Raw genomic sequence first — 24,728 nt, forward strand, 5'->3', positions numbered from 1 at the left:
TACACTGTATATTTCTCACCTGTCAGACAAAAAGGTATCGGATTAACCCTTGCCTGCAGTAACATCTGCGTCTATCAGCAGTAATCGGACTACATAAATGCTGCATTTCAGGGAAATCATCTTTCGGTGCAAAATGAAGGTACAGTTATGCCAAAGATGCACAACACAAGACTAACCAATAGAATGTTAACAAATGCTGACAAAAGGCAAGAGTTAAAATGTTTGCAGAGTTGAAAAAAATATGCCAGTTCCAGCACTTACGACTTGACTTGGTGTTTACAAATACGACTGAAGGTGGCAGCTAAACAAAATATTAAAATAAAGAAATATTGTAAAATAAATGTGGAAACTACTACATTCCTATCTTACCAAATGAGTAACTGCCCTTTTAACCAATACACATTTCTATGCCAGCTTTGCTTCTACATGCACATGCTTCGATACAAGAAAAAGATAAGTTTTACTCCTTTTAGCTTGGGTTTCAGTCTTATATAAGTAAATATAGTCAGAAAACAAAGACAGAAATCATTTTAAAAAGCAGGCATCCTGGAAAATATGTACGCTGCCATGGTTGCACAATGATGGATTTAATTAAAAGGGCAGGAAGTTGAAGTACGGGAGAAATCTTGTTGGGTTTATTTGACAACCTGTTTCCATGGCACTCCACTTCCACCATAGCAACAGTTTCCTATTAATTTAGATCACACCAGCAGCGCTGGCATCTGATTACTTGGACTAAAAAAAAACTGAAAATAAAAACCTTCCATTAGGACTGATCGCTGTAGAACAATTTTCTGCTTGTGTTAAACTTTAAGAAAAGGCACTAATGAACACACACACACAAAACTGAAGCATGAAAGGTACTTGAAGATCTAAAAGCTTTTTCTTACTTTAATGGTACACCTTTTTTTTTTTTATCTATCAGAAACTATGCTGGAAACTGACCCCTAGGTGTTGAAAGTTCAGCAATTTCATTAATTACATATTGAACTACAATGCAGCAATGGAATGCCGTTAGAACAATACATTGTTTGCAAATGTACATATCAATTTATTAGTGGGTGTTTACAGAATAACTTCTTGTAAAATACAGAAACACAACCAATACTAGAGTGTATCCATTTTGTTTTTTTAGTTTTTTTAATTTAGTCATTGCCAATTATTTTTATTTTCTCCCAATTTGAAATGGGCAATTATTATATAGGCTCAGCTCACCACTACCACCCCTGCGCTGACTCAGGAGCGGTGAAGACAAACACACACTGTCGGAAGCGTGTGCCGTCAGGCAAGCCCGTAGGCGCCCGGCCAGACCACAGGGGTCGCTGGTGCACGGTGAGCTGAGGACACCCTGGCCGATCAAAATTTGATTTCGCATGGCTTTCTGTCTGAGTATGTATTTACTGCACATTGTTTAGGAAGTGAACTAAAAGCTATTTTTTGTATTAGTTGTAATGTCCTTGCTCTCTGTTTAATGTTTAAAAACTCTATGTTTTTAAACATCGTCCACAAGAAAACAGCAAAAGTGACTATAGCTTAGGAACAGAAAAGTCACAAAACCCCCCTTTCCAAAAAAACAATTCAGTTTGGTTACCTCACCTTTACCTTTGGAACAGTTATTCAGGATAGTTTTCAATTATATTTTTTTCTGATAGTTTTGGATAGTTTTTTCTGTCACTATTTGGAATCATTGGAGGGCATTATCCCTTCTATCTGATGGTAGAGGCCACTTCTATATTTTAATTTAATGTATTTGTTTTAAACGGTATCAGAAAATGAATAGCTATATTATACTTTTTCTTCAACTAACTAAAGTTAAATTGTATTCAACAGCTTACATTTCACTAGCAAACAGGTTTGGTTAATTGATCGTAGCATGAATAAATCGATCAATAAAAAATGTCTTTAAAACCGCTATATATAGAACATCATAATCATAATTTATATTCATTAGATATTATGGGAAAACTTGAACACCTCCTTTTATTCAATTTTGGACTTCCCTCAAGCAGAAACTGACAACTGTACTTTTGTTGTGGCGAGACAAAGTAATCCTGGTTTCACAATACTCAGAGTTACTGTGTAGACAAAGTGACAGTTGCAGTAAAAGGCATCACTACTCATCACTTGCCACATGGCAACAGAGATTCCAGTCTCCAGGACTGTCACTTAACTCACTATTCCAAAAAGTTACAAAACTGAGTTTTCTACTTCTCCCTGACAGATATATCACCAGCCATCAAACCTGCAGTTACATTTGTTACATATACAGTACATAGTCAATCACAGTCCCCCCCCCAATAGTACACATTTAACTGTAGCTTAACATAGTGCACAGCCTCACCCCTCATTATATAGCCTTCTTATTCATTACACAGCACAGTTAAAATAATTACAAAGCATCCCAAATACCAGAGAGGACCTTTCATGTCAAGAGGTAATGTAAGAATTGCTTGGTGTCAAGAATTATAGTAACTATGTTTGTAATTTGTGGCATAAAAAGAGGTGAAACTATTAACACCAAAACATCTTTCACTTGTATTTGGATAAAAAAAAGAGTTAAAATGAAAGCAACTTAATTGGTAAACTTCAGCATTACTTGGGACATATTCCTCAAGAGATAGTTTAACTTTTCATGCCACAGTTTATTAATCCTGCACAGTGACCTCACTGCATCTTCAATGATGCATTCCAACATTAGCAACATGCTGCTTTGAATTCATTGTTAAACTAGCTCCATGGAGAATGGGATGACATAACAAGCTAAACATTCTCTAGCTAATAGGGAAACATCCATACATGCACTATTTTGGTTCTGAAATCCTATTTGGAAGTGATGATAGTTTGAGAGAGCTTGCTTTTGGAAGACTTGACTTCCCAAGCAACTTGTTTTATTATTTTTACAAATCCCAGTGGGGGTCTCATGCTGTACCTGTGGTATGAGCAACAAGTATCCACTGAACATGTTCTTTGCTGCAGGATTCACTTGTTATATTACCACCAGGTTGGAATTGCCTTGATAAAGACCTTTGAGCAGACACACCCTCCAGCAAGCAACCACGTGAGAGTCTCTTCAAAACCACAGGCAGGCTTTTACTCAGCCCTTGAGGTCCAGGAACTCTACTTGCCCCCCACTCGAGGACAATGAGGAGTATACTGTAGAAAGCCTAACTGAGCCTGATGAACTGGTGGAGGATGAAGCTGTTTATCATTACTTTTAAGTTGACAGAAGATATATACATTTATATAAACATTTAATCGCAAATCTTGACATACAATTATTTTTAATTAAAAACAATTAAGCCTGACTTATTTACATTTTTGGTCACACGGGGATCACAGCTTAAGGTTCACTCGCGGTAAATAAATAAAAGTAAAATTAAAATGTTGGATAATGTAGGTGTAGTTTGAACACTGTACAAAAATATGAATTTATTTATTTATTTTATGTACACTATTTCACAATAAATACTAAAACATTTTCGTTCTGGTGACTCTTATTTAATGCTTGGGTCCAATGAATTTCCATGTTCCGTGATTCAGAAGCCAATCACTCAAATCGCTCTTATAAGCACATGAATCACTGTTTGTCTGCAGTCACATTATGATCACCTGAAACTCCCTTATAATTAAACATTCCTTTACTTTTGCTGCATCCTGTGTTTTTTTAATCAAAGCAGTATGTTTTTTTTTTTTTTTTTTTTTAAACATAACCTTAATTGTTTAGATCTTTTTATTCACAGGCTATGGGTCAAATCGTCTTTTACTCAGGAGCATTCGCCCAGAGAGAGAACATTTCTCTTTAAAATACTGGAGATTATGGAGATCACGCTCCCCCTACAACAATGCATGTTTTAGGTTTCCACAATAAGTCACTAATTTCAAATCAACCAGAGCATTGTTGAGGGAGGGCGCAGGATCTGGATACCCTAAAGTGTTTATAAGGAAACATTATTTTCTCCTGGCCAGCAGTCCCAAGTAAAAGTTGAAAAAGGTTTCCCAAGGTGGTTTATAACCCCAGATGTGTAAATGAATATTTCACAGAGAGCTACAACTCCCTTCAGTAGAGACTTGACCAGCAACATGTTACTTGATGCAACCGACATGCAGGTTTTCAATAGTGCACTGCCGGTCCTATGGGAGGTTTTTTTTCTGTCTTCTGCATGCCTTGATTATTACGAGTACAGCGTACAAACAAGCTGAAAGCTATATGTTTGTATGTATATAATGAATACTGAAGAAATACAGACAAATCATTTTTACCATAAATAAATAAAACAAATATATATTTTTTATTTAGTCATAGGGAAAGATTTTGGACTAAAATATAACATGCAGCAAAAAGCAATAAACATGGTGGAACACAACCACAACAACACATCCTAACAAAAAAAAAAAATGGGCGGGAGCAAGTGCGAGAGAGCGATAGAGAGAAAGACATGAATAAATCATACACGGGTAAACAGGTTGTGGGGGCGGAGGGAGTGAGAGTGTATAATGCTTCAGCGAATGATACTCCTTGAAGCATGGAGCAAAGCACAGAGCTTGGCGTCGCCTCTCCGCTGTCATTTGATGCCGAGGATAAATATTCTTTGCTTACGTCTTCACTGACACACTCATTGATGTCAGATTCAGTGGAAGAATTGTATGTATTTGAATTTAAATTGGAATCTGAATTCAGTATTATTACAATTACTTCTCAGTCAATATCTGGCAGAGGGCGCAAGAGACCAATAAAAGGTGTTACAGAAACCTAGTGTTACAATAGTATGTGATCAGGATCAGGACTGTTCAAGTTTAAAGTTGTAGAAAGGGTTACTGGTAGTACTGCACAAACAAACCAATTTCTAAACTTCATAGAAATAAATTACATTATCATTACGTTTTAGTTACTTTTTTGAACAGAAAGAGTAGCCTGTCCTTGAATTTTACTTAAATACTTTAGTTGTACTGAAAATGAAAACTGTATGGGAGTTGAATTATCTTTCCTGCACTGAAATAGTAGTGTGCAATATGGATCGGTGTAACCTTTCCTTGACCTGTATGCAAGTCTTTAGTGTTTTAAGAGTTAAACCAGGGGCTGCCAATTTATTTTTTTTAACGCTTTTATTTTTTGTAAACATCTTTGCTCCCCGAGCATGCTGTTCCAGGAACGTCTTTCCTCCTCATTAACACTTCTAGTTTGGTGCTCAGCAGGCCTACTGAAGTGTAAAAGTACTGTAATGTTGTCAATGGTTCACAGGGCACCTGTGACTAGTGTATGAAATGTCACTCATATTTAGGCTTTCTTGAATTACATTTTTATTTTTTTGCCAAATTGACAATTAATATCAATGTTTATTTTTGGAAGAATTTACCATTTTTTTTCGATCTTTATTTTTCAATTGATGCAGAGAATGAGTGAAATCAACCTTTATGAGACACAGACAAAGAACACAGACTTTTTATGCCATTGAGAAACATTTATCGAAACCCCTTTATCATATTCAACATGCAACAAAACCATGGTTACCAGCATTCCTGTTGAAATGATGTTTGGTCACAGCAGAGCTACCTTGTATAGATAAAGATCCTACACAAATTAAAAAATGGTCTCAAATAAGCCATAGAAAACGCAATTTAAAAGTGTATTACACAGACATTTTGTAGCATAGATTTACAAGTAAAAATAATATGCACAGAACAAAATTGCTAACAGAACTAACTTGCATTTATTTTCCAGTCTCCACCCCTCTCGTGCTTCAGCACAACTGGAGTCACTGAAAGCAAGGCAGATGGGCTCACTTCGTCCTAATGTGGAGACATCAGTGTTTTCCTCTTGCGCATCATTTTCAAATCAAACTAGCAAATGTCACCGTATACCTATAGCAAAAGTCTACCTACACCTTAACCCGCTAATTTCAAAGTAGGCACTTTCAATGACAGGCGCTGTAGCTGGCAAATAAAAGTGCACAGTAGGTGCAAGTTTGATGATTGACTATCATTTAAACAAATGAGAGCATTCTAGCGTTGCTTCAGTCAATGAGATCTGTCAGAACAGGATGAAATGACTGTGACTGTGAAACTACAGTAATCACTCAGTTGACTGACAGCGACCCCTAGCAATTCAGAGCGGAACGGAGACAGGACAGACAGCAAGAATTAAAACTACACAAACTAGAGATGATTTTTAAAGTGTTTTTACTGACGTTTATCGTTTATCAGTCAAACTCATACTTTTGGGGAATTCGACATTACAACGAGCTTTATCGATTAATATAGAAAGGTAGCAAGCCTACTCATATTCAGTACCTTAGGACACATTTTATACTATAATAATTTTTACCACCCACGTAAGTAAACTTTGATCCAAATTTTAATTAGGATGAGAATATTTTCAAAAAGACTTTTCAAAACACCGGGTATGAAGAATGAGCTCCTTTACACCCAGCTCACCTGTCCAAAGGGACGAGCTCCGTAATGCCTACTCCATACTGTCTTGTAAAAAGTAACAGATCACAGTATGGTACCTTAAAATAAGTTTAGGTTGCTACAGTATTACTATTGTTATCTTATTTGTAGAAATTGTAAAGATTTGTTGCATAAACATGTATTTAATGAAAAACCATGACATACAGTATTGTTCATTTGTGAAATTCTGGGAATCCAAAAGTCTACGGTTTTAAATAAGAACATAAGAAAGGTTACAAACGAGAGGAGGCCATTCGGCCCATCTTGCTCGTTTGATTGTTAGTAGCTTATTTATCCCAGAATCTCATTAAGCAGCTTCTTGAAGGATCCCAGGATGTCAGCTTCAACAACATTACTGGCGAATTGGTTCCAGACTCCCACAATTATCTGTAAATGACTTAAACGTAAATGTATTCTGTGTTTGTAGGTGATTTAATAATGTATAATGTATTAAACATGACATTTTTTTATATTGTCTTGATATAAAATATAACATTGTTATATTTGCTGCTGGGCAAAAAAACAAAACAAAACCAAACAAAAAAAAAAATGATATGCAGATTAGTTTAGTGTTGGTATATGCTTTCAGGATGCTGTACCTAGCAGAGATACTGAACTATATATGGCCTGGGAAGAAGCAGTGACTTACCTGGGGGTGCTGTCTGTCAAGTTCCCTTCCTTGCTCGATGATGTTGTAGGCTTTTCCTCTACTGTTGTTCCGACGGTTCCAGGATTTTGTCCCTCTGGCAGATTCTTTCCTGCTTCCTCCTCTTCTGTCTTTTCTTCACTTTCATTATCACTCTCTTCCCCCAAGATGTCATCCACCTACCAAAGGTTAAAACAGATTTAGGGTACAATCAGCAAACATGTCTGGTCATTACAAAAGAACATGTAAAAACAATTGTGACATAACCATTGACAAACTGCATGCTGCGCATTTACTCTCCCTCTTGATGAAGGCCTAGTGAGCTAATTCAACCTTTTAAACACCATCACCAGGACCATTTATATTATTTATATATTAGGTGGAACCAGATACTGGAAAACTTCAGGACTGCTCCGCCTCTGACTGCCTTCTGTCGCCTCAAGACTGCACTACATCTCTTGATCTACGCCTCCTACTATGCACTGACCTTAGCACTAAGTTACTGGATCCTCAGCTAATGCACTATCCTTGCGCTATTGCATTACTAATATGTAATTGTAAATGCAACTTGATTTAATCCTTACTTGTTGCATCCTAGTTCATATTGTATTAGTAGTATTATCTGCACTTACTGTATACAATACTGTATTTAAATATTATTAGAAAATGATTCACTATCATCAGCCAAACAGCTTCCAGCTATAGCAGGCATTAATACACAATACATGCCTGCTGGAATGTTGCCGGATCACCTGTGAATCTAAGTACTGGCTTTTTCATTTTAACTTTCAGTAATTTTAAGATCAGAAGATGGAGATCTGGATACACCCAGTGACTGCTGTGAATAGTGCAGCTGGCAACAAGGGAAAGACCTCATGACAGCATGGAGAGACAGCTGACAGGAGGAAAGAGACCCCATTGGGGCTGGCAGGGGTAGGCTACACTAGCTGGCAGTATCCAGCTCTGTGTTTTCAAATGGAACAGGATGCTAGAGACACCCGCCCAAGGCTTCTAAGAAATGAAATAGATAAATACCCCTAGAGTCTGCGAGAGCGGGGGCGGAAGAGGACTCAAGGTTTGACAACAGGGTTAAGAAATGGAAACGAATAGTACCTTGCAAAGGACTAGCTCAAGACCTGCAGTTAGTAAAAGACTGAAGATCCAGTTTTGTGTCCGTGGCTGCAGCAAAGTGACAACGGTTAGGGGCTTGAAGATTTATCAAGGGGGAATGAAATGCTTGAGTAAGAAGTGACAAGGGCTTCGCATTGTTCTGTACTTTTTACAAAGTCAGTCAAATGAAATCCAGCGACAGGAAGCAAACCACAGTTCGCAGGGTATCAGCATCCCTGTCACAGATGAGAGGAGGACTTGCATAAACACAACTAATGACGAACCTAATGATCCTTGTGAGCCCTGTCAGATGAACCAGCATAAGAGAGAAAAAAACCTCAACGGGCAAAAGCCTAGAGGTAAATGGCCAAGAGCTTCTGAGAAAACAACGTGGGACACGAGATGGGAGAGTGTGGAACTACGCAAGATTGGCTGGAGAGACCTATGGACAATGGAACACAGCAGGATCAGTTTCCTCATCTCCCACCACTACAGAACCTTAATCTATGGGCAGGAGAAGATCCAAGGTGTCCTTTGCGCACAAAAGCACATACCACTCATGAAACCAAAATATGTCCCAAATCATACCTTTTTTATTTCCTATACTTTTTTCTATTTAAATTAGGAATGTCACTACCACTACAACACCAGCAGCTTTGAGATGTATTTGTGTTTTATCCTGTGTCTGGTGCCACAACAGGCTTAGGTTAGAGCACCAATATCATGCTGTCACATCTTACATTGTCCTGGTCACAACAATTAAAGAAGATAATACCAAAATAGGTGCTCTTCAAACTATACCAATTAAACTCTTTTGTGGGTTATTCTTCAGTAGTGAGACAGAATGAATCTTGACTTGTACAGCTAACCACTTCACTAAGAGATGAATGTATGTACAGTGAACTCCACTTAATTCAAATCTCTGGGAACAATACAAATAGTTTGAGATGTGCAAAATTCAATTTAAATAAATTATGTAAATTGCCCCATGGTGTGGACATTTAGAGCTATTTCCATAGTAAATGTGCATAAATAAAACAGACATTACTGTATTTTACCTTGATGCTTTTATTTATTTTTTCATCGTGAAATCAATAAAGTAAATCACACATTTCTATTTAAAGTGCAGCATTACTTATTCATAAATTATCTGCCATTACATCGTCGCTTTTTATGCAATTAGATACGATTGCTATGGAACATCGTACTAGCTACTGTACTGTAGCCTAACTGTAGTCTTATTCTTATTAAACTGTAGCCAGATACTGTTACTACAGTAGTACTTTCCCTAACAAAAGATCCAAGTTGAACACCAAAACTAAAATACTGTACAAAGAGCATTTTCCCGATGTAGTAGAATCTGAATAGTTTTGCTCTTAAAATAATAAAATAAAATCTACAACAGAAAAAGTGCCTGTATCCTGAACCATAATGGTTCTTGCAGTCGCTCTGTTAACATTACAGAAGCTAGCTAACTACTTCAGCTGCGTAAAGTAATCTAACGTTATTTGGATGGTACCTTCACGTCTTGATATCAGTCTTTGAGCATCTTCCCCTGTGGAAAGCGATAGGAGATGACAAAATAATAATTTAAGAAAAGAAGAGCTTATTTTCCTTCAGCACGGCAAATCTACTGTGCACTATAGGAGTAATTTTTTTTTTTTTTTTTTTTTTTTTAAAGGGACAGTGCACATATAACGACCGTAACATCTTAATTAATAAAATTAGCTTGAGAGGGTCCAGATTTGATGCAAAAAATGTATGTTAGGGAATTTTTATTAAGTTTGATTGTGTGTATTATTAACTTCCCCCAAATTACATGCGCAAGTTTTTATGAAAATTTTCAGAAAATGTAATAAAGTAAATGGTCAGAAAGGGGGGGTGGGTTTGAGGGTGAGCTTTGGGGGACCGCATCACACGTCCTCACAGGCCGCACTTTGGGAACCCCTGATATAGAACAATTAACTTTAGCAGCAGTGTGAGCGCAACAGAAGATGCTGGGCGTGGAGGCTACAAAAAAATTATTAATTAAATATAGGCTTGCTAGTTAGTTAGCTTTTATTCTCTATTAATGAAATTATATGCACTGAAAAAAGGCAAGAGAACCAGTAGGACCACGTTGCTGCAGGAAGACCATTTTAATGGTACAAAAGAAGAAACACTTGACTGGTCCTTCCTGCAACTAAGTTTACACTGTTAAATATATACTGCTAAAATTGTTTTATTCAGCAAAAATACAAAAAAAACATAAAAATAAAAAAAGCTTTTGCATTTGCTTCCTAATGAGACACAAAATTACTGGATTATGGCTTCTGACATTAATTAAAACACTGACTTCTTGTACTGCTTTTAGAATGAAACGCTTATAGGTACCAAAACTGTTACTGAACAAGATAATTTCGCTTTTTGTTAATATACAGCTAAATAAACTGTTAATGCAAAAACTTTATTTTTACAGTTGGTTACTAGTTATCAACACTGAAAATTATGTCAAACTCCTTAAATGAGGTCTTTGAAATGGTCAAAATGGTCCTTGAAGTTCCTTGAAATTTGTATCAGGAAAACTGTATGAACCCTGTATTTGCTACATCTGATTGAGTTAAGCAGAGATTGTATATGATTTTTGCAGCTGAGGTTTTATAAAATTAATATTCTGTGACTTGGGCATACATGTGAAAAGTTTGATGAGCAACATTAAAAAAAACTATGTTTATTAACTAGCCTCATGTGTGATTATCAAGTTGATCCATCTGGTAAAATGTCAAGTAATTTTCTTTTCTTACAAAAGTTAAGCTCAAATTTGCTTCTGAAAGTGGTCCAAAATAACTTAGAATGCATCTGAGAGCATGGACAACCCCAGAGCTTCTGGGGACCACCAGAAGATTGATTTTGCCCTGGAGTTTCAGTCAAAATGATCACTGGCCACTTTCACCCATGAAGGTCGTCTCAAATGTCTCTCTTTAATTGGGACAACCGCTTATTCAGAATATTTCTCCCAAGGCGTCCTGATAAAGTGCCGTATTGTTATGCAACCTGTTGACCTTTTCATTGTATTGGTTTAGTATTTTACTATGTGGTGAGGTTAGGGTTATGTTGAGGATAGTAACTATAAGTTCACAAATGAATGTTACATTGAGAAATAAATCCATTTTGTTTACCCCATGGTACCAAAGGTAACTATTTATTAAAAAGGTGCTCTTATTAAAAAAAAAAAAAAAAAAAAAAAAAAAAATCACCATTTTTTTTTAATCTTAAAAAAAAAAAACATTCCATGTTTTGTTAGGGTGAAAATGTAATGTGTGTTCTAGCAAGGGTCTGAAAATATTTGTTTTTTATAATAACAATACGTTTTTGTGCAGCACTTTAAAAACAGTTTGGGGGAAAAGATGTTTGGCTGTGGGGTGACTTATGGCAATAATGCTCAACTGCAAAGTGGTTAAACAACACTGCTTATATATATATATATATATATATATATATATATATATATATATATATATATATATATATATATATATATATATATATAGAGTAACAGAATAGCACTACTGGTCAAGGCCTATCTGAAATATTTACATGTATTTTTCATGCCTGACCATTCTTTAGCCTGTCTCAGGTTTAAAAGATACACAATTTGTCTTGCCAAATCGAAACCCGTTACTGCTCCTCAACTAACAACCCTATAATCCAATTTATAGGCTATTTGGAGAATGCTGTGTCACTGCAGAGGAGGCAGACAGTGCCTAGCAACCTGATAAATCTAATTAGTACCCCTTATAATAAGGCCTTCCTGGCAGTAAACATGCCATCTCTTTTCAGTGAAGCCCTCAATAAGGTCCTTAATTATACTGTAATTATATGAAGAGAACAATCCAACAATAATAAAAAATAAATAAAAAAACAAACAAACAAAAAAAAAAACAACAACAACAACAACAACTTCTGGTACTTGACAGAGTGCTGAACCCAAAACAAAGCTTGGAAATAGGCCTACTGGTACAGATTTCACGAACATTCTACACACAATCTATTACATAGACACACAACACTTATTTAGAGCTAACATTTTAACTTCCAATACAAATACAGGAAATTAATTAATAAGGTAAACTGCCTATATAAATTTAGAATGGTCTTATTCAGACCTATCACTGTAAGCCTACAATTGTCAAGAACCCTATATTGGAAAATAACCACTGAATAAGAGGCTTTCACCTTTAGTACCACCTGTAGCTATACATGGTTCAAATATCAAAATCCTAGAAATATACACTGCTAACTCGATATATCGTGTGTGTCGGGGTCCAATATAAATCCATTATAATGTTGAGGGCCGCGATATAGTGAGAGACCTATGAAAAAACAAATAGGCTAACAAATACTGTAAACCACTCCCTCTTTTTATCAGGGGCGTCAGGGTCCAATATAAATCCTCTACAAACACGCTTTTTCTCACTTTTTGTATAAAAAGCAGCACACCATTTTAATTCGTACTGCAAAGGGTAATTGCTTCTCATTAACTTAAGTCTCCAATTAATTTCATGAGTCTTCCTCTCCTTTTTCACATGCACAAACCCACTGCATTGAAAGAATCCCATTCCAAAACACAGGAGGCTTGTTGCTAGGGAGTGACGTCGCTGTCCTGTGACTTTTGCTAGTGCATTGCTGTCAGAAGTGAAGACCTCGTTGGCTAAAATAAAAACCGCTTCAGCAAGTAGATATTTAATTTGCTTTGTGTTATTGTGCAATGCGTGGGTATATGAAAACAGTATGATATTAACGCTTTGTTTTTGTGTGTTTCGTATATCTGTTTGTGATGTGCAGTACGAAATTAAACGAACAGTAATTAAAAGTGCCTATGTATATTGCAGCTAAGGCATGCGCAGTTAGACAGTAAAAATGGGGAGCCAGCTCCAGGACCACGATATATCCGAATCTGCAGCATAGCGAGGGGCAATATAACAAGGGGTGGGTGTAGTTTGTTTCCCCCACTTAATGTAGAGGTACTCAAATGTTGGTAAAATAGCTAGTTGCAAGTTTCAAACTATTTTTATTGTATTCAATTTCACAAGTAGAGTACCATTTAATTTTGCCAGAGGAGTCTCATTGACACTGAAAATATTAAATCTGCATGTTGAAGCAGCAGCAGCAGCGGCAGATTTCCCCCCCAAAAAATACATATTTGACCATAGTTCTGCAAAACTGCTTGTTATGCACGTTTTTTTTCCTATGGCAATTTCCATTAAGAAACACACAACATACAATCAGCCAAATTAATTCAGTAAAACTCTCAAGCAACCCATTATCTGTAAATATATACAGTATTCATGCAGTATACCCTTTTGTATTTTTTATTTACAAAACTTAGGCCTTCCTTTAGGTTGATGGCTTGGCAGACAATTGTGGATTTTGACGGTTCTTGGAATGACTTTTGCATTCTTCTTTTGAAAAGTTTACAATGTTCTTGCTTGGCTATATTTAAACAGCATTAGTGTCACTGGGCAGTGTTTTAGCAGATTTTGGAGCAAATTCACAGATTTACTGCACGCCCTTGCTACAATGGATTTACATTATACACTGTTGGTTTCAAGGGGAAAAAAAAGGTTATATATTTATAACAAAGGTTACCTCTGCAAGTTCAGGACAGAGTTGCCCTGCAGTAAAGTGAGTAGGTAGTACCAAGTTCCAGAAGGATTACAATTATAATATATATATATTATATATATATATATATATATATATATTATATATATTATATATATGTGTACACACCCCACACACACACACACACAGTACTGTGCAAAAGTTTTAGGCAAGTGTGAAAAAATGCTGTAAATTAAGAATGCTTTCAAAAATAGACATGTTAATAGAATATATTTATCAATTAACTAAATGCAAAGTGAGTAAACAGAAGAAAAATCTACATCAAATCCATATTTGGTGTGACCACCCTTTGCCTTCAAAACAGCATCAATTCTTCTAGGTACACTTGCCAGGGATTTTGTAGGCATATAGCCAGGTGTATGATTAAACAATTATACCAAAGAGGTGCTAATGATCAATTCAATATGTAGGTTGAAACATTATCATTAACTGAAACAGAAACAGCTGTGTAGGAGGAGTTAACAAACTCAGCTAACAAGGTGAGGTTGCTGAAGACAGTTTACTGTCAAAAGTCGTACATCATTGCAAGACTGAGCACAGCAACAAGACACAAGGTAGTTATACTGCATCAGCAAGGTCTCTCCCAGGCAGAAATTTCAAGGCAGACAGGGGTTTCCAGATGTGCTGTCCAAGCTCTTTTGAAGACGCACAAACACCCTGGTACACCCATCTACTGTCCGGAGGAGTCTGGTCAGAAGTGGCCTTCATGGAAGACTTGCGGCCCAAAAGCCATACCTCCAACGTGGAAACAAGGCCAAGCGACTCAACTATGCACGAAAACACAGGAACTGGGGTGCTGAAAAACGGCAGCAGGTGCTCTGGACTGATGAGTCAAAACTTGAAATAGCAGAAGCTGTAGCAGAAGGCAGTTTGTTTGCCGAAGGGCTGGACAGCGGTACACGAATGAGTGTCTGCAGGCAACAGTGAAGCATGGTGGAGGTTCCTTGCAAGTTTGGGGCTGCATTTCTGCAAATGGAGTTGGGGATTTGGTTAGAATTAACAGTCTCCTGAATGCTGAGAAGTACAGGCAGATACTTATCCATCATGCAATACCATCAGGAAGGCATCTGATTGGCCCCAAATTTATTCTGCAGCATGACAACGACCCCAAACATACAGCGAAAGTCATTAAGAACTATCTTCAGCGTAAAGAACAAGAAGGAGTCCTGGAAGTGATGGTATGGCCCCCACACAGCGCTGATCTCAACATCATCGAGCATGTCTGGGATTACATGAAGAGAGAGAAGCAACTGAGGCTGCCTAAATCCACAGAAGAACTGGTTAGTTCTCCAAGATATTTGGGCCAACCTACCTGCCGAGTTCCTTCAAAAACTGTGTGCAAGTGTACCTAGAAGAATTGATGCTGTTTTGAAGGCAAAGGGTGGTCACACCAAATATTGATTTGATGTAGATTTTTCTTCTGTTCACTCACTTTGCATTTTGTTAATTGATAAATATAAACTATTAACATTTTTGCTTAATGCTTTCATCAGCGTACCTGTGCTGTACCTTTCTTGATGCTTTGTGACAGCCCTAAAATCCATGCCACTCCCTAAGGAAGGAAACACCTTTTCACTTCACCTACACAAAATTGTTCTTGAATAAACTGATTCTCTCAAGCACAGTAATTGCTTTGTTATAGTCTAGGGAAACATGCTTTATAAAATAATTTCATAATAAAGCACACCTAGCATTAGTGGTACACTAAAAAACTGAAGTTGGCCAAATGGCCCTTTTACTTACAATTTAATGGTCATAAGATGAGATTAGTGTTTCTTCAATTTTTTTTTTTTTTTTAACTTCCATATTTTGTGTTTAATGGTTTGTTCCCAGAATAAGCCAGTCCCATTTCTTCTGAACTCAGTATAACAGTTATATAATCAGTGTTGTTTTTCACTTCTATGACACAGAGTGCTTTCAAATATCTTTTCATGTGTATTCATTTGGATTTATGTCAAGGTGTTAGTCTGGACATAGAGATAAGATGCACATTTTATTTTAATATGTCTCTTTTCGAGTTGGCAGTTGTTATGAAGCTGATAGAAATATATATTACATTTCTTTTTTCTGACCAAATGGTTTCAAATTGTTTTTAAAACAGTCATGTCATCAATCACAATTTTCCTTGGTGCAATGGCACCATCATGCATCACAAACTGATCTGATCTTGCTGCTTCACCACTTTAATAATTGAGGGCATTGTTCTTCTTGTTCAGAATCCTCAGACCTGAAATCTGAAGCTCCAACGACCCAAAGAACACACTCCTTATTATCTGACCTAGTAGTCACAAGATATTCTCTCAGTATAATAAATAAGGAATGTTAACAACATACAAACACTTAAGCTAAACACAGCATTACAGGTCTCTATAACAGGAAACAATGACACCATGAATGACACTACATTACACATTGGAATTAAACCTCAAGAAATGTGTATGGATCGTCAGAACTAGACCACAGTAGCAACAACAAATGGATTTTCTGAACAAAGTGCGACAATGAAAGGGTTCATTTTTACGGTACAATAGTGGTAATGGAACTTAAATTCAAAAGAATAAAATTGCGTACAAAAAATGTAAACACTAACTCAAAAGCTAAATAAACTTTGTACCGCAGAAACTTAGACAAATTACCAATTTGGCAGTCATATTAGGGTCAGACATTGGTCCATTTAGGGTTTATAAAAATTACCCTCAAATGATTTCAGAGGTAAAAAGATAAGCGGTTCAAAGACAGAAAAAATAATATTTGGACAACATTTATTTATTTACTTTTTAAACTGACTCCTACGCAGCTACTGCACTTGGAGAATGCATGATTCAGGTCCACACTGCTACTGCATAAAAATAAAAACAAATGGCAACAAGAATGTCTAGGTCAGATTTCTTTGTACCCAACGTCTTTTTGAACCAGGGGAAAAAAAAAAAAAACAGCTTATTTTGACAGCTACCTTGTCTTTAATATATAACCTCCAAGTTACAGTATAAACAAAGCTATCGGCACTGTTTCAGGTTACATAACTGTGCTGAACATTTACGGCACTGGTTGTACTCAATGTGCTTTGGGAGATATTTTACAACTAAATGTCATTGTCTTTTTACAACAATGAAGACAAGCCATTAGCTGAAATATTTGCCTACTTGACATTGAGCTGTGAATGATGAGATTCTTTCTATTAAATAGTGAGTTACCGTGTTATTGGATTCAAGGCATGTCACAAACACATTCAGAATTAATTTGATTTGAAAACCATGTAATGGTGTCACAGGACATAGAGATCACCTAACAGCAGACATTCCTTGGGTTACCTAGAAAATTGCCTCCACCAAGCAAGGTCTTGTATTATAAGCAGCATCATGGGAATGTATCTTACCATGACCAACACTCAGTTTGTACATGTAAAAATGCAACTGTGACACACAGTATATATCATATGATTGGGATACTGTTGAGGTCCTCCAGGTATATTTAAAAATGCAGGTACAGACACCCCCCTCCCTCCCAAGTCCAGGAAGATGTTTAGAATCTACTGTTTAGTGCCCAAAGGTTAAGGTGAAATACCTTGGATTCGTTTTTGTAATATCTGAGCTGCTCTGGCACAGTGCTTCTGAATATCAGTTGCCATCATTACTCTGCGTCAACGTGGTCCTATATGTTCAACTTGTTTTAGGTGCCCCCAATTTCAGATTGCACGCTTCATGTCATTCCTAAAGTTTCTTTGATTTCATGCTCTTCAGAACAAGAGAAGGTTGCTGAGTCAAGCAGAGTACCAAATTCTTAAGCAGAGTCAGCATGTACTTGTTCCACACTGCATGTGCATGAATACTTTCAGTGAGTCAATGTACTTCAGAGACTGAAATTCGTGTTCTGCTTTATCACTGTAGTTCACCTGCTCAGTTTGAGATTTTTTAATTTTTATTTTGGCCACCCTGGCATTAGTTTCACCTATGGACACTCCATTTCTACATTCTGACAAGTAATGGCCATCTACTTCCTTTAAGGCCTCTAGTTCTGACACCCATGCCTCCATCACTGGCATAATCTCTCCTTTTGGAAGTGTTTGCACAACACTGTTACTCTGTCATGCACATCCAGTGTAAAGGAAGTGACTAATGCAACGTTAAAATCACGAAAGTATATTTCTAGGGACTGAGCCACTGGGTTTACATCAGCAGATAACTGAGACAGGGTAAGCAGAATGGAGGAGTAGCACTTGGGAACAGCATACACAGTATTTATAATGCTTAGACAATTGTTTGCTACATGGTACCCCATGGCGCAATGGAGGGCAGAAATACCACAAGACATGACTAATGTCCCAATATGCTGTGGATTGGCATGTAAAGAGCTAAATATATCAGTTTTACCTAAATGGAGATGTCAAAATGCATTCATAGCTGAAACTACAGTGCTGGACTATCAGGAGATTAAATATTGCATGTTTAACTTTCATAATGATTTATCGGACCATGTTTTATTTAAAAAACCTATTCATTCCCCTTCTTTTTTACATGATGCTATCCTATATACTAACAACACAATAATTAAACAAATTAATTATGCCTAGATAGTATTACCAAGCCCATCTGATTATTTCCGGTTTTCCCCCCTTTAAATCCAGATGATTATTTTCAGTGTTGTTATTTTCCCCAGCTGATGCATAAACAGTGTGAAAGGAAACCAGAATATCAGTGGCATCTTAATTAAAAGCTTAGGCAGACACACTGTTTCTCTGCACCTGGAATCTGATTAACAGCATAGATTTAATAATAGCCTTTATACTTGTGTTTTAATAGGACTTGTCGCAGCTAAAGCATTGCAGGGGCCATAAAGCTACCTTTTTGCAAAGGTGTTTCTGGTGGTCCGGTGTCTCCCGAGACTCTCATAGTTTATGCAGCTTATCTAGTGGATGAGGACTGAGGGCATTAAAGTAGAACTGGAGCTTTAGTTATCAAACAGATGTTTGGAACCTAATGAGGAACTGTATCATTCTACACTGAAATGATCATAGACAGTATATCAGCCAGATGACAAGACAGTTAAAAATAAGAAATGCTACCTTCCATCTCTTCCTTCAGGAATGGCTTTCTAAAAGACTGCAAAGGTTTGTCCTTTTCCTGAGATGTTCTGTGTATTTTGAATGCCATCCTTATGTAAAGCTATACCTGCTGTCAATCTAGTTATGTAACTTTTTTTTTGACAATAGTCTAATTTAATTTCTGAATCAATCCTTTTTTTTTTCCAGCATCAAAACTAATTTTGTCCCTAGTGTAGATAATACCTGAATACCATGCATTAACTGTATAATGTTGAAAGCAGTAACTCCAAGTTGAAGAGGTGAGGGTGTTCTAAAGGTTCTGTGTCTGAGAATAGATAATACTGCTTTCTTACCATTTTAACACTATCTCCCTTAAATTTAGAGCATCTTGCCGATCGCTTCTAAGGTGATCTGCTGGAAAATAGACAGCGGTTGGTTCATTAACCTTGACAGTCTATTTCTGGATATTATTGCAGCCAACAACAGCTTCAAAGTGCTTTCAATTTTCCTATATTCACCTGGCAGCCAGTTGCTGCTAAACTGTGTGGGACACAGCACAACTCAATGTGGACTATTCAATTGATCTAAACAGTGGCAGATGTAAACCAGACGACATTTAGATTATCAGTATAGGGTTATTTGTTTACCAAGGTTATTAAAATCAAACCTCTAACAGCGGATCTTCCTGTACTTTACTGATTAAAACAACTGGATCTATTCAGTTGATTTAAGCAACACGTGAGAACATTTCATTCTGTTTACCTACCATTGTCAAAGGAAAGTGTGTTTGAAAACAAACAGTGGAGGTACTTACAGGCTTTTGATGTCATGGTAACTACACTCACTTATTTCTATTTAAATCTATTAATGTGCTTGTGATGTCATTTACTAGTTATACATGTACCAATCTACTATTCCTGTCTACTTAAACCTTCAGGTACCATGGTACTATCTATCCACGTATTTTCCTTTAATCTTCTATATTGTACATTATCTAATTATATTTATTCTAAAACTACATATTAAGTCATTCATATTTTGTAAAGTGTTGAGCTATTGGTCCATTTACTTTTTTTTTTATTTCTTGTGTTTGATAGGTGATTCTAGTCTTATATAACACTATCTGTCTCTTAGATATTTAATTTTGGCAAAATACATTATACACAGGGTTACTAGTTTTGTACAATGGGTTTCTTAAAACTGAATTTTTATTTTCTCTATTTTTCATTGTATCTTTACAAATCTACTTGCATACTTACAGGTTTTAATGTCCTCTAATGTGTCTATGATCTGTTTACATTGACTGTTTTTCTGAATTATACGAAAATGCTTCCAATTGTAAGAATTAATGGTACTCTCAACTTTATTTTCTCTTTTATTATACTCAAGTGATTCATTTCTATTGAGTTTGTGTGTCAACTTGGTTTCTGGTCACAAACTCCCCCACTGACAAAGAATGCTTCTAAAAAAGTCATAAACTAACTGCTGGACAAGTGTTTCATCTTCCCCCCATTGCTGAATTAATCATTTGGCGCCAGTAGTATTTGGCACAGGCAAGCCAGGCAGTTTTCGGTGCTTTGACACAGAAACAGCAGACCAATTGAGAACAAGGGGCTGTCTCTGAACAAGAACAACCAATGAGAAACACCCCACGTGGACTCGGACACAGCCCAAAATAAACAAACTGACCAATCACAGGGTGGAAGACAGAATCACACAAAGCAGCCGTGCGACTTTCAAAGGACGTGCTTCCCACACTAAGCAAGCTCCCCAAAAGAGAAACAGGGTTCCAGGCAAGAGAAAGTTGTGAGGAGAGGAAGTGGCTTGGAGTTTGGAGGAACGAAATGGAAGTTACACTGCTATAAAGAAAGTTTCTGAAGTCATGGGAGCATAAGTGCTTGAATGCAAGGAGGAATCTATGGTCTGAAGACTGGTTAAAATCATGTTCTGAAAAGGCTGAAATCAACTTTGAAGAGAGCCCTGGCTCTTTGCCCTACGAGAGACTGAAACAGTAAACAGGACACTGCCTTGATCTGAAATCGGGTCTTGGTTTCCACGTCGCTGCACAGCACAAACGGAAGCATAGCCAGCAGCTGGGCCTAAGGTCGTGTACTAGCCATACAGAAGAATTGCAATGAGAACACTTCTATGAACTACAAAACTTTCAATTGCTACGTACTATCTGAACTGAGTTCTGATCAAGGGCTGAGCTATTGGTCCATTTAGCTGATCTCCATTTGCAAATAACTATTTGTTAATTGTGACGTGATAAAATACAATGGGTACTTCATTCAAAGTACCGTCTTCATTCATTGGAACGTCAGATGCAGTGTTCATCAACAAAGCAGATTGACTTCTTTGATGAAAATCGATTGTTGAAAAAGTATTCAGCATATTAAATACTTTATGACTTGAGAAATTAACTGTAGCAAATGCTAACCAGTTAGCAGATAAACTGTTCTAGGCAGAATATAACTTCCTGTTTAGAGTGTGTAAGAAATGTATTTTGCTTGCTGAAATGTACAACTCAAAAGAAGTTACATCATAAATGCAGAGAATTTGATCATTGCCCCATTTCTGAGTTAATTTGAATATGTAACCAATTGAGGATGATAACATATTATTAGATTGGTACTTCACGTCTAAACTAAATTAACACTGTAAAACTAATTTGCTAAATTAAATTAGGTACTGGAATGTTGGATTCCATTCTGAATGGGAAGTTGAACTAATTCTCGTGCATATTGATATGAATTACAATGAGAAACGGGTATTGAAAATACTGATACAAAGTAGACCCTTTGTGTGATCAGCCATAATAAATATATTATATTAACCATGTATACTAGTTCACCGTGTAACAATTTTTATTTATTTTTTGTTCCTGGGTAGTAAGTGTTATTTCCTAATTGCTTATGCCTCAAAAGTATAGAAAATGGCTACTATTCCCCACAAACTTTGCTTTTGTGACCAGGACAGTGATATTTCAAAATATCACTATTTCCAATGGGAAAACGGTCTTTTCGTTCACATAGTCAGAAAAAAACAACATATGGATCCAAATTAACATGTATTTATACTAAAGTAATATAAAAATGACTACAAAAGATTTAGAAGTGAGTAGTTTTTCGGGATTTACGATTATACTGTAAATCACTTTCACGAATCAGCCCCCAAATGTAGTTCTCCCATCAAGTACTGTAAATACAGTATAATCGTAAATCTCGAAAAACTACTCACTTCTAAATCTTTTGTAGTCATTTTTGTATTACTTTAGTATAAATACATGTTCATTTGGATTCATATGTTTTTTTCTGACTTTATTGCCACTGACCTAAGAAAGGCACAAACAAGATAATGTAATCCTGAAGTGAAAAAGGACGTCCAAAGCAGCAATTTAATTAAAAGCGCTGGGAAATGTATAATAGTTCAGGAGTAACAGGAGCATGGCAATTCAGCTTAGGGTGACAAAGTAGCAAGCAAGTTCCTACCTGACTGTAAAGGGAGCCTGTCTTACACTATAGGCTGCACAGGGAGTTTACATTATAAAGGAATGTAGTTAACAAACTGTGTATTAAAATAAATTAATTATTTTAGTATAGTTACATACAGTAACTTTGCATGTGGCTTCCTCATAATGGGATACATTTGCCAAAAACCCTTAAACAACTGGTTTACTGGTACAGCATGTCTCAACAGCTTTTAAAGTAGAATGTCAAAGAACCTCTTTCTTTGTAAAAGTAAATGATCACAAATAATGCCTTTATAATGCCATAATTGTTTTTGTTTTACTTAAATTATGCATTGTGGCTTGTACTGTATTATAAGATGTATTAGGACTCTATACTGTTCAATCAAACCTTTGTGTGACAAACAAAAGTTCAATCTAGCCTAGTATGTAAAATGTCTTGAAAAATCAGCTGGTGCTATTATTCCCAATATAATTTGTTGATGATTACATCATTTACATGGTGGTCTTAAGTAATTAGTTTGTTTGCGTCATTCTGCAAACATCTACATTGTTCTTGGAGCAGCAGTTACGTAGTTCTCAGTCTGATTAATCACAAGAGCATGAAACTTGACTGATTTGTTTGAACTAAACTGGCACTTGTTCAGCCACATTACCCTGCCACACAAGCAGGTGAAATGCCACTCACCCTTTTTAGGAATAAAAATCACTTGTATAAAATTGACGCATGAACACAAAAAAAAGCTTGAAAAAATGTTGAGAAAATAAACAAGTATTGATGGCTTAAGGTTGGGGTCTACTCAATAGGTATAAAATGGCAGTAAATATAAATACTATCACTATATAATACATGAAATAAGTATGAAAATAAACATCTAACTGGACATAAGTATTGTGTATTGTATGGAAAAGTGAAAAATATGTCTAAATCAACATAAATGGCTATGTACAAATATCAAAGTCAGATTAAAACTACAGGTTATCCATCATTAACATCCTCAACGACCGACAGATAAAACAGTAAATCATAATTTTTCCAACTTTACTTTCCAAGAGGCTATGTAAAACAATCATAATTGTGGTCTCTTACTCACACAGCAGTTGTAGCTTATCACACTTGACATTTTTCATTTCCTGCATTGTGTCACTATAAAATGAAGCTAAATTCTTAAGACCCAATGCTCAACACAGGAACCACCTTAAAGTGTCATCAATCAACCTAACACTGACACACTTCTGGGCAAGTTTAATGGAAGGGTCCAAAGGAATCAAGATCGCACATTTCCTATTCGCCTTTAAAAAAGGAAATTAGTACCATACAAATGTAATTCAATTTGATCTGTGGATGAGTATGAGCAGCACTCCAGCTAAACAGGGTGTTTTACACATTAAAAAAAAACAAAAAAAAACGACATATGTTTAAATGTAATGCGTACAGAATATGCATGTTATTAGGCTTCATGTACTTTGTTGGTTCCTGGTGTCTCAATGGTCAGTTGTGAATATACTCCATGTGGTAGTTAGAGAATGGATCTGGGAACTGCTAGAAACACATGACCAATAAGTTCAGGTTCTCATCCACTCACTTGCAATGCTAGTTTCTGACAAGTGAATAAGAGACTGGATTCTTGATCCTTAGAATTTCTCTGCGCCGGTGCAGTCACCCTCAGACTAACCTATCAATTGCCCTATTAGCCAACCACATTTTTGAAAAACAAATGAAAATGGATAGCACTGTACAGTGAACAGCTGAAGTGGCAAAAAGGGGCAACATCTGATTTGTCTCGTCTTTGGTCACTGACACTTATCTGGCAATCAAAGACAAAGCAAACAATCAAGCCTTAATTGAATACTCTGGGACAGGTGGGCATTCACCAGAGACCAATCAGTCCAACTGATTTTGCTACTTATACAGTTGTTTAAGTAACATCAACTGTATAAGCACAACTTACTTCAACCAAAAAAAAAAAAGAAAGAAAAAAAAAAAAAAAAAAAAAAAAAAAAAAAAAAAAAAAAAAAAAAAAAAAATACACACACCATTCAGAAAATAACGTTAAAACCACTATACAACCCACTCACGTTATAAGATGTATTAAAATCTTTTTTTTTTTTTTTTTTTACAATATATTAATAATGCTTGTTTTAAAAACACAGTAAGAACATGCAAAAAAGCATTGCACACTTTCACCATCCCCTGCCATTTTATGGTTATTTGTGACATCAGGGAATGCCTTGGATTAAACAATGAAAAAAAGAATATCACTTTCCAACTTAGACGATAACATAAAATTTAACTTTGACGTCATGAATTATCCACAAAATCCAATACTCCTTAATCTTTTTAAAACTAT

At 36.3% G+C, this 24,728-nt stretch overlaps 1 protein-coding gene across 2 annotated transcripts in view; it reads right to left on the reverse strand.

Annotated features, from left to right (window-relative positions):
• LOC121314839 (RNA polymerase II subunit A C-terminal domain phosphatase-like) overlaps positions 1–24,728 on the reverse strand; it is a 150,051-nt gene that overhangs the window by 45,498 nt on the left and 79,825 nt on the right. For both annotated transcript variants that reach the window (XM_041248550.1, XM_041248549.1), the window contains one exon: positions 7,097–7,272. In XM_041248550.1, coding sequence (XP_041104484.1) covers positions 7,097–7,272 — 176 coding nt within the window. The remainder of the gene's footprint in view (positions 1–7,096; positions 7,273–24,728) is intronic.

The sequence above is a fragment of the Polyodon spathula genome, chromosome 4 (genome assembly GCF_017654505.1).
Source record: "Polyodon spathula isolate WHYD16114869_AA chromosome 4, ASM1765450v1, whole genome shotgun sequence".
Taxonomy (NCBI): Eukaryota; Metazoa; Chordata; class Actinopteri; order Acipenseriformes; family Polyodontidae; genus Polyodon; species Polyodon spathula.